We start from the raw sequence: 17,079 nt of genomic DNA, 5'->3' as shown, positions 1-17,079 counted from the left end.
AAGAAAAAAAGAGGCCAAGGCACAATTTGAGACTCTTCTCAAAGAAAAGGAAGCTTGATGCTTCCAGGAGCAAACAGCTGTTTGTCCTTCAAAGAATAAGAATATAGATCCACAGATGCTTTCTGTCAGTAGAGTAATCAGCCAGGAAACATCAGAATCCTAGAAAAAGAAGATAATGTGGGGTAGCAAGCCAAGGAATCAAGGATAGTTATTTGTAGATTTGAGAGCAACAATAGAGATGTCTTCTGGCCTCCTTAGGTTATTTGTCCAAGAAATAATTGAAAAACTCACACTACCATCAAAATAGATTGCTATCAATCACATAAATGGCAAAGGAAGAGTAAGATAACTCCTCTAAACTAAAAACTTCAGCAAAAGGCATCATGTACCATCTACAGGAAGTTTAAGATAAACCCACAAGAAAAGCAGACATAAATGTGCAAGTTTTAAAAAAAATCTCATGAAATAACATTAAACAACTGGAATATTTTGAACTGCCACAAAGCATCCTCAATCCCCAAGCCATAGTAATGCCTCCCCTACCCCCCCCAAAAAAAAACAACAACAAAACAGCCTTTTCAGGCTTGTTCTTCCGAGTGTGAATGTCCCCCTCACTACAATCCCACATCACTCATGCCAGACTTTCTTCCTCCCCTCCTTCACTGCACACAAGAGCTGACCACCATGGAAATGGAAAGAGAAAGTCACTGGGAAGGAGGAAAGACAGAAGAACTCCACACAGAGGCAGCCAGAACAGTGGTATCTGCAGGGAGAAAATATCCCAATTCCGACTGATTTTTGTTTAGCGAATTAAGCTTTATGGATATGTAACATACAGCTAGCCTGGCACCCCTCGACCAAATAGCACAGATAGTGAGTATCATGTACCATGTATCTGGACTGCCTGACTGGGACACTTTCAGATACTGAGGTTAGTATAGTGCTAGTGAAAAGGAGAGTATCTAATTTTAACCAAACTACTGTCACAAACGAGAAGAGTGGCTTCCAAAGGCTGTGCAAAGTTGGAGAGAATAGGAATAATGCACGCCCAACGGGGCAGAGAGAAAATGGCAGAACAAGGATAAGAACTGACAAATGAGAAAATGGCATTTCTCTTACTCCTAACCCCAGATCTTCTTGCCTTGGCAGAGTGTTTAGAATACTATTTGCATACCTTTTTGAAAGATGTGCAGCACCCTTTGTTTTTATGTCACACTCATTCAAGATAAATCCTCTTCCTCCCCAACCTCCCATCCCACTCTATGACTCTTCTCTTATGACAAAGAAACAGTTACCAAAAAGCCAGTGAAACACAATAACCTACTGACAGGCTAAGCACCATCGCCCAAAGAAGCAGGTCAGGCTAGTTTTTCCTTAAAAGGTATTGCAACCATTCTTGAGATGGCACTAGCCCTGCTGACCAGGGCTATAGCTTCCTGATGGACCAAGCCCCCAAATTAGCACACGAGTAATTAAGAGCAACTTTTAGACTTTGGACTGGTGGGCCAGAAGAACTACTTCAGCATGGTAATGCATTCATTTTCTATCCTTTCTGAATCACCCTGCTTTTGTAAACTGTGAGATGATCTACCAGCAGCTAGATGGCACAGTAGATAGAGTACTGGACCTGGAGTAAGGAAGAGCTGAGTTCAAATTCAGTTTCAGATACTTACTAGTTATGGGACTCGGAGCAAGTCAATTAACCCTGTTTACCCACAGTGGTAAAATGATCAGAAGAAGGAAATGACAACCCAGTGCCAAACCAATAATGGCAAACCAAATCCAACATCTTTGTCAAGAAAATTCTAAATGGAGTCATGAAAAACTGGATGTGACTGGACAACAATAACAATGAGATTATCTATATTTATTTCATTCCATTCCAATTTTAAACTTGAAGATAAGGAGTTAAGCCTGAGTTAAGGCTAACCCAACACTCTACCTTTCCAAAGAAATGTACAAAACCTTGTAGCTAGAAAGTAAGTTTGAAGTAACTAAGTTTAACCTCTTTTTTTATTTCAAAAATTGCTAGCAAGTAGTCCTCTAGCTTTTCCTTGAATTCTTCTAGTGATGGGAAGCACAATCACTAACAAATATAAAGCAAACTGAAGCACTCCCCCACTTATAAATATTAACAAAATAACATTTCAATAAAATGGACAATTTTGATCACATAATATTTAAAGATTTCTTTTTGCATAAGCAAAATAGGTACAATTAATAGTAGAATGGGAACGACTAACCAGGGGTGAGATCTTTGTAGCAAGTTTCATAACAGTGTGATATATATTCAATATATATAAGGAAGTTATACAAATATATGAAAACCCACAAAATAGTTCTGAAAGAAAGAAATCCAAGTGATCAAAACCCATATGAAAAATGCACCAAGTGAATAATGAGAGAAATGCAAATTATAACAGTTTTGAGATCAGATTGGTATAGACTATCAGATTGGTAAAGAAAACAAAAAAAGAAAAATGATAATTGTTGGTGGGTCTGGTACTTTGGTACTCTGGTATACCATTGGTGGAGCTGTGGATTGGTCCAAACACTATGGAAAACAATTAGGAAGTGTATCCCAAAAGTTACAAAAATGTAAATTCTTTTTGATCTAGCAATATCAGTATTGAGCCATGTTCCCAAAGAAGAAAAAGACCCTTAACTCCAACAACATTTTGAGCAGTATTTTTTTGTTTATTTGTCTGGTAGCAAAGAACCAAAATAAAGGGAGTGTATTGATATGGTAACAGTTTCCCAATTGGTCTCACTGCCTCAACTCCTCCTTAGTCTAGTCCTTCTTACACCCTTTAATCAAAAGTAATTTTTCCTAAAGTGTGGACTTGACCATTTAATTACTCTACTCAGATCAATTTCTGAAGCTTCCTATTGCCTCTAGGATCAAATATAAGTTCCTATGTTTTGCTGTTAAAGCTCTTTACAGAATGGCTCCAACCTACCTTTTCAACCTCACTGGGCATTTCTTACACTTCTCCTACTACTTCAGTCTAGCTAAATGGAAAGACTTTATGTTTGTGTCATAGAATTCTTCTTCTTCTTCTTTTTTTTCTTTTAATGCCACCTGGACACCATCTTCTGCATGAAACCACTGGCCATTCCCTCTTCACCACTCCCAAGTGCTAGTACCCTCAGTCTCATTATTACCTATATTTAACTCCTTTAAAGGTAACAAGGTGGCTCAATGCCTGATCCTGAGTCAGAAAACCTGAGTTTAAATCAGGCTTGAGACAGTTACTGACCCTGGACACTAAACTACTGCTAGCCTCAATTTTCTCACTGGTAAAAATAGGAATAACAAAAATATCTACCTTTTTGGGTTCTTGTTACATTCAAATGAGAAAATAGTTGTAAAGTTCTATGTAAATACTCATCAATATTTAATCCTAGCTATTATTATTTTGTGTGAAGTTCATTATCCAGACATTATATGTTGTTATATGTACATTTATATGCATCAGTTTTATAAATATATAAAATATAATATGTAAACATTTATGTATGCATATTAACTAATGATAATAAAATATAAATAATATATAAAATTCATTCATGTATTCATTTATTAATTTATTTTTAAAACCCTTATCTTCTATTCTCAGAATCAATGGAGTATTGGTTCCAAAACAGAAGAGTGGTAAGGGCTACACAACTGCAGTTAATTGACTTGCCAAGGATCACAAACCTAACCAGTATATGAAGTCAAATTTGAATCCAGAACCTTCCATCTCTAGGCCTGGCTCTCTATTCACTGGGCCAACCATTTACCCCTGTTTTTGTTTATTTGATAATTTCATATTGCTTTATAGATAAATATACATATATACAAATATATATATGTATGTGTGTGTGTGTGTGTAAGAGTACCAATAACACTTACAGGACTGTTGTGGGGATAAAATGAGTGTGTAAAGCACTTAGTGAACCATGAAGTGATCCATAAATGTCAGTTATTCATATTCAGTACTATGAAACATTTTAACAGGTTTAATTACTTTCCTTTGTTTTTTCTCTTTGCCAAAAACAGTCAGTCTTTCTTCTCTTCTAACCTGTACTAGAATATATAGAATGACTGTCTAAAACACATTTTTATTGGCTTCTTGTGAAAAGTAATTGTTCAAGTTTATCTGTTATTGTTTATAAAGAAATTCTAAGCAATACAATTAATTTTTGGTTAGGTTTTAATATGTAAAATACTTTATGAAAAAATTAAATTTATTAGATATATTACACACACACACAAATATATACATAATGCACTTGTCTCACCCATTAACAGCTTTTTTATGAGTAGCGACTATTTAATCTTTGTATATGTTTCCCTGGTGCTTGCCTGGAACATGATAGTCACTTAATAATGGTTATTGATTGATTAATAGACTATTTATTGTGTCATAAGAAATAATCAAAGGGAGAGTTTCAGAGAAACCTAGGAAGACTTGAATGTACTAATGCAGTGTAAAGTGAGCAGAACAAGGAGAACAACTTATACTATAACTACCATATTGTAAAGCTCAACAATTTGGAAAGGCTTGAGAACTCTGACCAATGCAATGGCCAACCATCATTCTAGAAGACCAACCCTCCTGACAAAGGAGATATAGAATAAGATTTAGGTTTCGGAACATGACAAATAGATTGATTTGCTTCCATTAACTATGATTATTTCTTACAAAGACTGTGTTTTTCCCTTTTTATTATATTTGGGGAGTGGTGGTGGTGGAGTCCTTGATCTCCTTATTATGGAAACCCAAATCATTTCTCAAAGTCTGTCAGGATTCCTGACTCTCCTCAGAAGTGACTGGGATCATGAAGTACAAGGACATACTTTGAAAGTTTAATTAATTTCCCCTTTGGAACTGTTAACTACATTGAAAAGAGAGTCCTCATTTGAATTTAATTTATCTTAGTATGGCTTTTTTGTAGAGTTAAGGAGCCCCTTAGTTTGAGTTCCAGGAACTCTAGGAAGTTCCAGAAGATTATTCCATAAGAGTGATGTGCACCTGGCAATAATAGCATTTTTATAGCATTAGTTGGTGAAACCTTAAAGCTGAACTTTCTCTTATTTTATCTGATTTTATTATTTCCCTTTGTTTCCTGATTATAGAATATTTTCTTTAGGAATAATTTAAGTCTGAGATATTTTCAAAGACACAAAAAAGTTTCCCCCTTTGGGGAATTTTTTCCTTCTCTTTGAGTTATCATGGTTCAAATTTGATTAGTTTATTTCTGATGAAATAGTGAAGGTTGATTTTTTTTTTTTGAGATAGCTAGACAACTTAGTGGCTGGTGTATGGGCTTCAGAGTCAAGAAGACTCAAGTTCAAATCCTACCTTGGGCATTTACTAGCTATGTGACCTGGGGACAAGTTTTTAAATCTCTTGGCCTCAATTTCTTCTGTAGCAGTCCAGCCCATAGGTATTATGGAGAGACAAGGATTGTGAGTGAGCACATGGCCATTCTGAGCATGGCAATGAACTCTATTCTCAGTGTGGCTGAAGTTAGGGTGCAAAACCTTGCTTCCCTTTGTCTCACTCACCTGAGGATAATAACCCCACCTTCACCTTGTCATAATTTGCAATTATCCAATGGCAATACACTATGTAACTCATCTATATGTATTGAGGCATCATGTAACTTATCAATATGTATTGAGCTCATTTGTATATCAAAGAGAATAAAAGAAAGGGACGCAGCCAGCTCCTCCCACTTCGAGGACATCGACAGGTTTGCCAAGGAGCAACTTCTCCCCTTTCTCTCTCCTCTCTATCTTTTTCCCTGAGGCCTGGCCCTTCGGTCAGGCCTCCCTCTCTCTCTCTCTCTTTTCCAATGCTAATACCTAGCATTATCTAACTCCTTTAGTATCTAAATCTCCTTTCCTACTGAGCTAGTATTATCCTCTGACCAGTGCAGTGTTAAATTGGGATCATTGGATGGGAATAGCCTAAATAGTAACGTCCAGTGGTTGGAGCAGGGCTGTGGCTCCCGAATATTAATAATTGATTACTGACTCATTTATTCACATCTCTAAGGTCGGCTCTTTCACACCCTTCGCGGGATTCAAAACTTCTATCCTGTTTCTATTTTCCTACCTTTAAACTTCTCCCGGGCCGGGAAGTTTTATCTTCATTTATAAAAAAGTGTGTGTGTGTGAAGTTATAGTAACAATGTTTATGAAACAATCAGACCTTATTTTACAAAGGAATCATACAGGTTGATAGCAATTCTTTGTTACTGGATCTAGTAAATACAATGTTTAAAATGGTTTTATATAACAGTTGGGGTATACCTGCTTCCTTATACCAGCTCACAAGAGACAAGTGTAAATACATCTTGGAAATGGGCAAATGCTACAAATCAGGATTTGGTTAATTTTACTGACTCTCTAGACTTAAAGTGTTCTGGAAATTAACAATGCAGAGTAAATTTTAAAATATGTTATGCATACATTTTTTTAAGGAGAGTTGCTTGTGAAACATTTATGAACACTCTTTTTTCAATAGCATATGAGATGGCTAAGATCCCAAGGTAGAATTCAAGGTCCTCCATGATTAACATCCTCATGAATTCAACAACCAACAACCTATGAACAAAGAAGTGTCAGATAAATTGCTGAGCCATGCAGATTTGTTTATAGAATGGAGAAGTTTATGAGAGAAAATCAACATCAGATGATGGCAACCAGAAATCATAGAAAGGTTATCTTTAAGCAGTTTAATCATTAAACACTTACTGGTTCATGTAGATTATGCAATGAAGCAGTAGAAATTATGAAACACCATGGTGGGTTGCAAAATTTTAGCATTTACTGGATATTTAGATGTAATCAGGTGACTAGAATTATACATTAGAAGCTCATTATCCTTAAAAAAAATTTAGAAATGGCAAATCCCTAAACTATAACTGCAACATCTAAGATACTCAAAACTGGACCTCAGGATCTGACTGGCATCTTATTTTGCCTGGTCCCAGGCCTAACACATAACTCCCTGGCAATCTCTAAGTCTTTTTTTTTTCACTGCTTAATGGTTGTTTTAATATAGATTTCTTTTCATCAGGATTACTAACAAGAGTTTTTTTTTTAATTTTATAATATTTTATTTGATCATTTCCAAGCATTATTCATTAAAGACAAAGATCGTTCTCTTTTCCTCCCTCCCACCCCCCATAGCCGACGCGTGATTCCACATGTGTTCTTGATTTGAACCCTTTGCCATGTTGTTAATATTTACATTAGAGTGTTCGTTTAGAGTCTCTCCTCTGTCATGTCCCCTCAACCGCTGTAGTCAGGCAGTTGCTTTTCCTCAGTGTTTCTCCTCCCACAGTTTGTCCTCTGCTTATGGATAGTGTTTTTTCTCCTAGATCCCTGCAGATTGTTCAGGGACATTACACTGCCACTAATGGAGAAGTCCATTATGTTCAATTGTACCACAGTGTATCCATCTCTGTGTACAATGTTCTCTTGGTTCTACTCCTCTCACTCTGCATCACTTCCTGGAGGTTGTTCCAGTCCCCATGGAATTCCTCCACTTTATTCCTTTGAGCACAATAGTATTCCATCACCAACATATACCACAATTGGCTCAGCCATTCCCCAGTTGAAGGGCATCCCCTCATTTCCAATTTTTGGCCACCACAAACCATCTCTAAGTCTTAATGACACACAAGTAACCCTTTTTTAACTCCCCAATTGATTTCCCATTCTTGTCCCTCCTTATGCATTTTCTTCCTCTATTAGAATATAAACTCTTTGAGGGCAGTGGCTGCCTTACTTGCTTGTATCTAATCTCAGCACCTATCACAATGTTTGGCATATTAGAAGTGTATTAAGTCCATAATTTTTTTTAATTCTTCTTTTCAAGTAAATCTCTGATTTCATTGATTTAGACATGCATTCTGAGTCAATAAACATTTATTAAGCTCCATTTCATGCCATTTCTATCTCCTCTCTACTTTTATGTGAGCATTCAAGGATCATGGTTCCACTGTCACTAACAGAGAAAACAATTTGTTTTAATTGTGTAGTCAACATAGTTGACTTTGGCCCCACCATCTCAGGCCCAGAACTATTTATATCTCACCATAGGGTTCCAGGTTAGCCTGGGGTATTTCAAGTACTGCTTTTCTTTGCTCTTCATTTGAACCTCTATAAGTCTATTTCCCACATTTTGAGGGGTCCAATGATTAGCACCCCACATCCATATAACCCGTAACACTGGTTGGCTTCTAGGAAAGAATATTTACTTCATAGATAAAACAAGAACAAATATAAAAACATTTCTTCCAGCATCTTGGGGGGATAATCCCTTCATACATTACCTTGAGGGGAAGAAGAAATTGGGCTCAAACAGTTCTCACCTAGCATTGGTCCCATCAAGGTCCTTTCCAAAGCTGGCATTGCTTCTGGCTTCTGGTGGGCTGGAATTGTGGTAATCCTGCTCTATGTAGTTAACATAATGTCTGGCACCCTTAATAAGTGCTTACTGGTTGATTAGTTCATTAGATGCAACACTTAGCTTGGATTTTTGGACCCCTGTGATTTGCATTCCTGGTCGAGATAAGCAACTTCATTCCCTAGAATTAGAATGAAGAAAAAAAAAAGAATAAGAAACACAAAGTCCAAAGATCAGGACATTTTTTGAGGTGTCATAAGACCTTGAGGGTGGCCCACCACATTTTTCCTTCTGTAGTATAGTTCTCTAACTAGAAATCCTTAGTGAAGGAGTCACATCACTCTTCTCCACTCAGACTCAAATCTGCTCTTCCAAAATTGAATTTGAGGAACTATTTTAAAGTTGTTTGGAAAGGAATGTTGGAAGGGTTCAGCTAGGTTGCTACCTCTATTCCACCATGTTGGCTCTGCATCAGAATTCATCTTTTATGACTACCAGGGAATTAATGAATCAGGTCCCTTAATAGCCTCAATGTCCATGTTCTTTTCTTAATCAATAAAATTCCTATTACCTTTGGAATTGGATGCAAATTCCTCTCTTTGGGATTTATAGTTCTTCATAACCTAATGTCTTCCTACTTTTCCAATCTCTATACATGTTATTCTCTTCTAGACATTCTACATTCTGGCAACTTTGTATACCCCATATTGCATTTCCTGACTTTGTACTGGCTCTCTGCCATTCCAGGAATGCTCTCCCTTTTCAATTCTATCTTCTGGAACCCCTGGTTTCCTTCAAAACTCAGCTCAAGTGCTACCTTTCACTGGAGACCCTTCTCTATCCCCACAGCTTCTATTGCCCTCCCTCCAGGAACTACCTTGTAGTCATTTAAAAAAATATTCTGTCTCTATTTACATACTTTCTCACTCATTAAAATATACAGTCCTCCCTTCAAGTCAGCAACCATTGTATTGATATCTTTGTATCCCTCACACTTAGCACAGTGTATGCCTGGCACACTGTTGTTCAGTCATTCAGTCATATCTGACTCTTCATGACTCTGTGGACCATATAATACTATGCATGGAATTTTCCTGGAGTTTGCCATTTCCTTCTCTAGTGGATCATCTTTTCTCAGAAGTCCTCACTATGATCTATCAATATTGGGCAACCTTACATGGCATTGCTCAGTTTCATTGAACTATGCAAGTCTCTCTGCAATGTAGTGACACGTCCTGGAACATAATAGATGGTTTAAAAGTAATTATGGATCATTTGATCTTACCAAGCTCTTTATAGAATATCTTAGCAACCAATATTCATCCATAAGCTGCATTATTTTTAATCTTAATAATTTAATACTTGATCAGAAATAATATTGATTTAATATTTTTCAGTAATAAGCTTTTTTGCTTCTTGTCCTCCCACTTATGTTTTCCTGTAATCACTGAGAAAGAAAAAAAGACAGTTCTTTCAACAAATATATATACATACATATGTATATCTCTCTATGAATATGTATATATGTATACACATATATAGCAATATACAAACAATTGTTTATTCAAATAAGACAAATTCCTACATTGTCTATATAGGTCTCATTCTGTCAATTGAGCCTATCACCTCTCTTTAGGTCATAAATAGCATGCCTCATCCTAAGTGCTCCATAACTATGATTGGTCATTGTATTGGTCAAAGTTCTAAAGATCTCATTTCTAAAATATGAGAAACTGTTTCATATTTATAAGAAATACAACCATTTCCCAAATGATACTTTTTTAAAGGACATGAATAAAAAACAAACACCAAGCCATAAATAACCATATCGGAAAATGATCCAGATCATTAATAATTAGAGAAGTATAAATGGAAGCGCCTTTCAGATTCAACTCATACCCTTCAAATTGGAAAAGTTGATATAATAAAAGGAAATAAGGAAAAATTTGAGGAGCTATGGGGAAATAGGCATATTCATTTACCATAAGTAGAACTATGAATTTGTACAGTCATTCAGGAAAGCAATTTGGATTCCTGCTTTCATGACTATTAAACTGTTCGATTACTTGTCAGGAGCACTGTAATGTGATGACCATGTATCCTAGAAACTGGTACCTTTGGATGTAAGATAAAACCCATTCCCCCCAACTCCTTTCTTTGCCTCTTCAAATAAATATCTATGCATTATCCTCCCATTTAGCTCCAAATTCCTTACCCCTTTTGGTTTTATTTACTGGATGGATATTGAGATTCATATAATTCAACAAAAACAATACTTTAACAATATGGCTATTTGATTATTAGTCAAGGGTCTCAAAATGGGAATATCACATTAAACTTTAGAAGTGTTTATAAAATTATGTCATTCTTAGATGACTTTGGCCCCTTTCTCCCCACTATGCCACTGTACTGAAGAAGAATGGAATTAAAGACCATTTTTTGGCCACAGTAACCAATGAGACAATGAAAAAATATTCAGAGTTTAACAAATAAGCTGCAGTGACATCATTTCAGATAATTGTTATTCACAACTGTTTAGACATAACTTTAGTCCCTGAACATTTAAGAACAATGTTGTTACTAAATGTCACTATACAAAATAGTTATCATCTCTAAACTATATGGAATGAAAATCTTCAAAATATAGAGATCTGGGGAAAGAAACTAAAACTATTTGGAACAGAATGTGGTATAAATCATCTCTGTTTGCTATAAAAGTTGTCTTAAAGGCTATTTTCAGTGAATCTATTAATGCAGCTGGTGATACACTTTATGAAGCACTATGTTTATAGTCAGAAAGATCTGAGTTCAAATCTATCCTTGCACACTTATGAGCTATATGACCCTGGGCAAGCCTGTCTGCTATCAGTTTCCTCAGCTATAAAGTGAAGATTGTAATAACACCCATCTCCTAGGAAAGGCACTTAAATAAATGCTTATTTCCTTTCTATAGAATATGTTTATATCCCAATATTCTTATTCAGCCACAAAAATCAATTTATGTCCCCTGTCAATAGCTTGCAGAGTATTAAATATAAAAGAATGGTACCAGGACAGCAACTTGATCATCTGATTTCTATGCATGAGGTTGAAAGCAAAATAACAAGAAATCATAATAATTCACACTTATATAGTTCTTCAGAATTTACAAAGCACTTATTTATAACCATAGACTCATAGAACTCTTCCATTTTGAGGAACCCCCAAAATGCCATCTAATATCAGATCCCTTCTGGAACTCTATCACAAAAGTTAGGCTATTGTACATTCTTTCCCAGTTCTTTTAATCTTAGTGCTTCCCCTCTGAAATTCACTCTCATTTATCCTACCTACTTTTTGTTTATTCATTGTTGTTTACATATTTCCTCTCCTTCTTTAGGGATGGGACCATATCTTTGCTTTTCTTTGTATTCCCAGTACAGCTGCTTAATAAATGCTTGTTGGCTCCACTGAGACAACTAGGTTAGTTGATTTGCCCACGGTCAAACGACAAATAAGTGTGTGAGATTTGATTTGAACTCAAGTCTTCTAAACTCCAAACCCAGTACTCTATCTACTGTGCCACTAGGCTGCCTCCTGACATAAATACGATGTAACACATTCATCTTTTAAGTTTTTTTAAACCTTCACCTTCCATCTTAGAATCAAATCTGGGCATTGATTCCAAGGCAGAAGGGAGGTAAGGGCTGGGCACTGGGGGTTAAGTGAATGCATTTAATTTTTTTTTTTCCATACAGAAATATTTACTACAAAAGGTACAGTCATAAAGATACCAATGTACTCCCCCAATTACATGACACATAATCTCCCTCTCTCCTTGTCTCTCTGTCATCTGTCTCTCTGGAGGAGAAGGGAATTAGGGACACATTTTTGCTAATTTCCTAGTTAGCACAAGCGCTACTTCCTACTTCAAACCTCTCTTGGAGACTGAAGTCCAAAGCCCTCTGGTTTCTCAGGGTTTCCAAGCTGAGCTGGCTGTATTATTTGTCTGCAAACATCAATAAGCTCTAATCTCAGGGCCAGTGGGGACTCCTTTTTTTTTTTACCTGAATGAGAAATGGACCTGGGGGTGTTTGTGACTGTTCTATGTAATGCATTCATAAGCTATCACAACTCACTCAGTGAATTAAGCTATTCTAACATTTATTTCTCAAAGGAGAAGAACCAAAAGTGCTCAACAGCTTAATTATAAAATACAGCCTCAAATCATCTGGGAATATAAGCATAGATCCAGAGTGGGAAGGAATCTCAGAGGCTAGATAGTCCCACAACCTTATTTTACAGAGTTTTAAACTAAAACTGAGGTAGGTTAACTAACTTACCTATGGCCACTCCAATACCAAATATCATCAGCAGGCAGTATTTAAATCCAGGTCCAGTAACAGTGTTCTTGCCACCTAATTCTCAAGTTATTAAATATGACAGTATGCCAATATTCTTCATATAATCCTATTTACTGAAATACTCTGCTTCAAATTTTTTTAAATCAGATCTGTAATCCTTATAAAATACCAACTCAGACCTTTTGTACATTCCAAAGACAGTTTTGGCACTAGCTCCTATGCTGGAAATTCCACTTTTTCAGAGAGGAAGTTCTGTAGCAAAGGAGATGATATTACCACATTACTCTTAAAATAAACAATGAACTCAGCACTCCCTTGTGCTATAGGATTTCTAAATGGATAAGTAATTTTCTAAATGGATTAGTAATGTCTTTGATCTCTACAGATATAAAATGTATGTATATTTAATTTGTTTCTATATCATTTTCATTTTCTTCATTTATTTCAATATCACCCTACTTTTCCTACCCAGAGAGAGAGACAGAGACAGAGACATAGAGAGAGGAACAGAGACAGAGGCAGAGACTGAGAGAGACAGACAGAGGCAGAGAGAGGGACAGGGACAAACAGGCAGGCAGGCAGAGAGACAATGATATAGAAAGATAGAGAGAGGAAGAGACAGAGAGACATAAAAGATAGAGACATATACCAGGAGATAGAGAGGGATAGATATAGACACAGAGACATAGAGATAAGAGTTTGGAAAACAGAGAGGTATAGAGAGAGGCAGGAGGGACAGAGACAGACAAGCTCAAATGATAACAAAGAGAAGCCATTCAGAGAAACATATGACCATGTCTGAGGGTGAATCTCTGTAAACTCCTTGTTTATATAGGTAAGAACATAAACTGCCTATTACCATAGACTTTTAGAAGCCTTACATTGATAGGGACCTAGAAATGCCATTTAATATTAGATTCCCTTTGAAAGACTGTCACAACACACACACACACACACACACACACATCCTTGGAAACCTCAGATAATTACTAGCTGATTGACTAGGGAAAGTCACTAAACTTTAGTCTGACTCAGTTTCTTAAATAGTAAAATGGGGATAGTAATAGCACCTTGCACCCAGGGTTGTGACTATCACAGGAGATAATGTTTATTTGTAAAGCACTTTTAGCACAGTGCCTGGCATATAGTAGGTGCTTAATAAATGCTTGTTTCCTCTCCCCTTTGTGGCTTGTGAGTTGACATATGCCGCGTAGATGGAATAGATTTTTTACAAGTATATTATAAGGTCCAAGGCTGATTTTCTGTCTTTAATTCTAGCTAGGCAGCATTGTCTGAATCATCAGCCCTGGATTTAGTTTCCACGAAGATCTCTCCAAAATATCCAGAGAAACTGGCAAGGAATCCTGCAGCAACAAGTGTCCGAGGAATCCTTGTCTCCCCCAGAGAATTCTCGCCTGCGTCCTCTCCGGGCTACATTTTTTGGAAAGAATAAAAAGCACTTCCTGGGGAACGTGACCGAGTCGTGACTGTACCTCTGAGTTCAACGAAGCAAGCCCACTTCCCATTTACCATGCCCAGGACCCTAACACACTCGACTCTCTCCAAGCCAAGAGATGACTTACAAACGGCTACATTCTCCTTCCACCTGGGGCAGAATCTGGCGCACCTGGCTTGCCTAACGCGTAGCAGTAGGAGCGCCCAGGAGCTAAAGTGAGAACCCCAGCCTGGAGGGCGGGCGATCGGCCAGATCCCGAGCCCCTCCCCGCCCCCCCGGGAGGCGGGCTCTGTGCCTTTCTTCCTGAGTCAGAACACTGCACACGGGACCGGGAATTTCCCGAACCAAAGGTTTTCCCGCTTCCGGACCAGAAGCCCAGTGGATAAAAGCGGTCCTTGGAGCATGGGGAGCCACAGCACCAAGGAGCTTTGGAACAGTCAGCCTCTTCTCTTGTCTTCAGAGCTCCAAGCACCAAAGTCCTCCACCATGAGCCGCAGTCTCTGCCAGATGTCTAGCCTCCTCCTTCTGTGTCTGCTCTCCGTGTTCCTAACGCCCTCAGTGCGGCTAGCCACCGGTAAGAGCGGGAAGCACTTGGGGACAACTGGAGGGAGGTTGCCTCTGTAGTTAGGGCTGTTGTTCCAGCTGTGGCGCAGGCTAGGTGCGGACCGGGACCTGGTGTGCCCCCTGGGAGACAGGAGTGGACTCGAAACGATAGGGACAAATGTCTGGAGGTTGTGATGCTTTGACACATACTTGCTTTCCGTAACAGTTATCTACCTTTTTTCTTCTTCAGGAGCGCCTGTGGCCAATGAGCTACGTTGCCAGTGTCTGCAAACTGTTCAAGGAGTTCCCTTCAAGGCCATTGGCAGCCTTAAGGTGATCCCAGCCGGGCCACACTGCTCCAATGTCGAAGTCATGTAAGTTTATCTCCTTGTCTTTCTTTTAATGGCAGCAAACTGCTGCATTCAGTCCCTTTGTGCCCTCAGCAGTTCAGCCTTCTCCAACCCTAGGAATCAGTCTCTCATAGTTTCTCTCTCCTCCTCCTTTGCAGAGCGACTCTAAAGAATGGGAATCAACGTTGCCTTAACCCAGAGGCTCCCCAAGTAAAGAAACTCGTGGAAAAGGCGTTGAAAAGGTAACTATCAGTTTGATATGTCTAGATAGTTATCCAAACCATCTCCTCCCACCCCACCTCCTTTAAAAGAGGTGAAATCAGGATTTTAGCTTAAAAGACTGAAAAGGTACACAAGTCCATAGTCTCAATCTACTCTTTGTTTCACAATTTCAGCCCCAAATTTGAATGAATATTGCCATCATATCTGATACCACAGTGATAGGCATTCAGCCTATGATTTCATGGCATCAGGAACTCTGGGGAGGAAACTCCCCTTTACCAATGCAAATGGGCACCTTTTGAACTTAGAATTTTAGAGGATAGTCGAGAGCATGGAGGGCTCAAGTGGCTTGCCTAAAGTCACACAGGTCTTACTACAGGTGAGAATCAAATCCAAGTTTTCCTGATTTTAAGCTTAGCTCTCCATCTGCTATGCTGGCTAGTTATTTGCCAACATGTGGAGTGGAATTGGCAGGCATCCTTTAAAAATCCATCCCCTCTTTAAAAAAAAAAAACAAAAAAACTTAGTTTTCTAAGATTCAAGAGATCTCTCCTCAGGAGGGAAGCCTCTACAATTACCTGGTGACTTTAATCAATACATATAAAAATAAATGAAAATAAATGGATTATTTGATGGATTTCTTTTGCTTTCCTTTGACTATGTAGACCATGCTGTAGTGAGGTTTGGAATTTTGATTGAATGTTTATTATTTTTTTCTTTTATAACAGTTCCACCCAGTAACTTCAAAGGAGATGATGACTTTTTGCATTGTCCAAGCAACTCCATTTTGAGAACACAAGAACATCTTAAGAGCCAGAAAAGTATCAGCATCTATCATTTGTTTGAGAATTCTTCACTACAGTGTCTTTATTTATTTTGTTTGTTGGTTTTAAAAAGGGTGATTGAAACTAGTTGTTAAATTTATACTGATGTCTCCTTATCACTTTTTAAACTGGACATTATTTCAATTGTTCCTTCATGTGCATTGTATTTCATTTAAGGTGATATTTTCAACTTTTTTGAGATTCATTTATTTCGTACCTATTTAAAGCTGATTGTGATTTGTGTGAGGAAGAAACTCCATATTTATGTAGTTCATCATGATCATTATTTATAACTATTTGACATTTTCTGTTAACTATGTATTTATATTGAAGTCTTAAGAACTGTAATGTTCTAATTAGCCTTTAGACATTTAATGTCTTATTTGTATGGCATACTGTCATGTTTAGTATAAAAATACACAATATTCTTAATTCTATTTATGTCCTAAAACAAGGAGATTTAAATATTTATTGTTAATAAATGATTACAAAGTTTATGAAATAAACCATTTTGAGAATATTCATTCTTTGTTTATGTTTCTTTTATTGACTGGGAAAAATGCATCCTAAAGGGGAGCTTTTTACCATTTAAAAGGGAAAACTTTTTTATGGTACCAAATTTTCTAATCATTTAACATCTTTCACATCCCTGCCAATCACATTGCATTTCTTTCACTAACTAGGCAAATTTTTCACTTCAGTCCAAATCATAAGAACTATAAATGCAATACTTCATGCCTTCACACCTAACATTATACATCAAAGTCTGGAAAGGTCTCTTGGGTGGATTGCCTTTGACTTCAAGATTATATCTTCCCTTTGGATCAAATCAATATGCAAGTTAGTAAGCATTTATTAAGTGCCTACTATGTGCTAAGTGAGGATGCTACCCAAAAAAGGCAAAAAAAGGTATCTACTTTCAAGGAGTTC

At 37.3% G+C, this 17,079-nt stretch overlaps 1 protein-coding gene and 1 long non-coding RNA gene across 3 annotated transcripts; one reads left to right on the top strand and one right to left on the bottom strand.

The window, feature by feature from the left end:
* Positions 1-3,787: 3,787 nt before the first annotated feature.
* On the bottom strand, positions 3,788-14,476 carry LOC103101721 (uncharacterized). Of its 2 annotated transcripts, none has more exons than XR_001622748.2 (3): positions 14,338-14,476; positions 8,377-8,592; positions 3,788-6,601 (listed from the first exon to the last, which is right to left on the bottom strand). It is a non-coding gene; the product is annotated as an uncharacterized LOC103101721 (long non-coding RNA). The 2 variants fall into 2 exon arrangements; XR_008913044.1 differs by lacking the exon at positions 3,788-6,601 and adding an exon at positions 7,210-7,555.
* Positions 14,477-14,540: 64 nt separating this feature from the next.
* Positions 14,541-16,686, top strand: LOC100023783 (growth-regulated alpha protein). Its single transcript, XM_007495669.3, has 4 exons — positions 14,541-14,784; positions 15,004-15,127; positions 15,262-15,345; positions 16,054-16,686. Exons 1-4 carry the CDS (start codon positions 14,613-14,615, stop codon positions 16,064-16,066), a joined length of 393 nt encoding a protein of 130 aa, XP_007495731.1. The 5' UTR covers positions 14,541-14,612; the 3' UTR covers positions 16,067-16,686.
* Positions 16,687-17,079: the final 393 nt, after the last annotated feature.

This window comes from Monodelphis domestica, chromosome 6 (genome assembly GCF_027887165.1).
Source record: "Monodelphis domestica isolate mMonDom1 chromosome 6, mMonDom1.pri, whole genome shotgun sequence".
In the NCBI taxonomy this organism is placed as follows: Eukaryota; Metazoa; Chordata; class Mammalia; order Didelphimorphia; family Didelphidae; genus Monodelphis; species Monodelphis domestica.
This window is presented reverse-complemented; position numbering and strand designations above follow the sequence as displayed.

What these genes read in the sequence shown, in the direction of transcription:
- LOC100023783 (XM_007495669.3), top strand. Translation starts at nt 14,613, where the DNA reads ATGGGGAGCCACAGCACCAAGGAGCTTTGGAACAGTCAGCCTCTTCTC. An exon ending in CTCAGTGCGGCTAGCCACCG is followed by an intron (nt 14,785 to 15,003) that starts GTAAGAGCGGGA and finishes TTTCTTCTTCAG; the next exon opens with GAGCGCCTGTGGCCAATGAG. An exon ending in TGCTCCAATGTCGAAGTCAT is followed by an intron (nt 15,128 to 15,261) that starts GTAAGTTTATCT and finishes CCTCCTTTGCAG; the next exon opens with AGCGACTCTAAAGAATGGGA.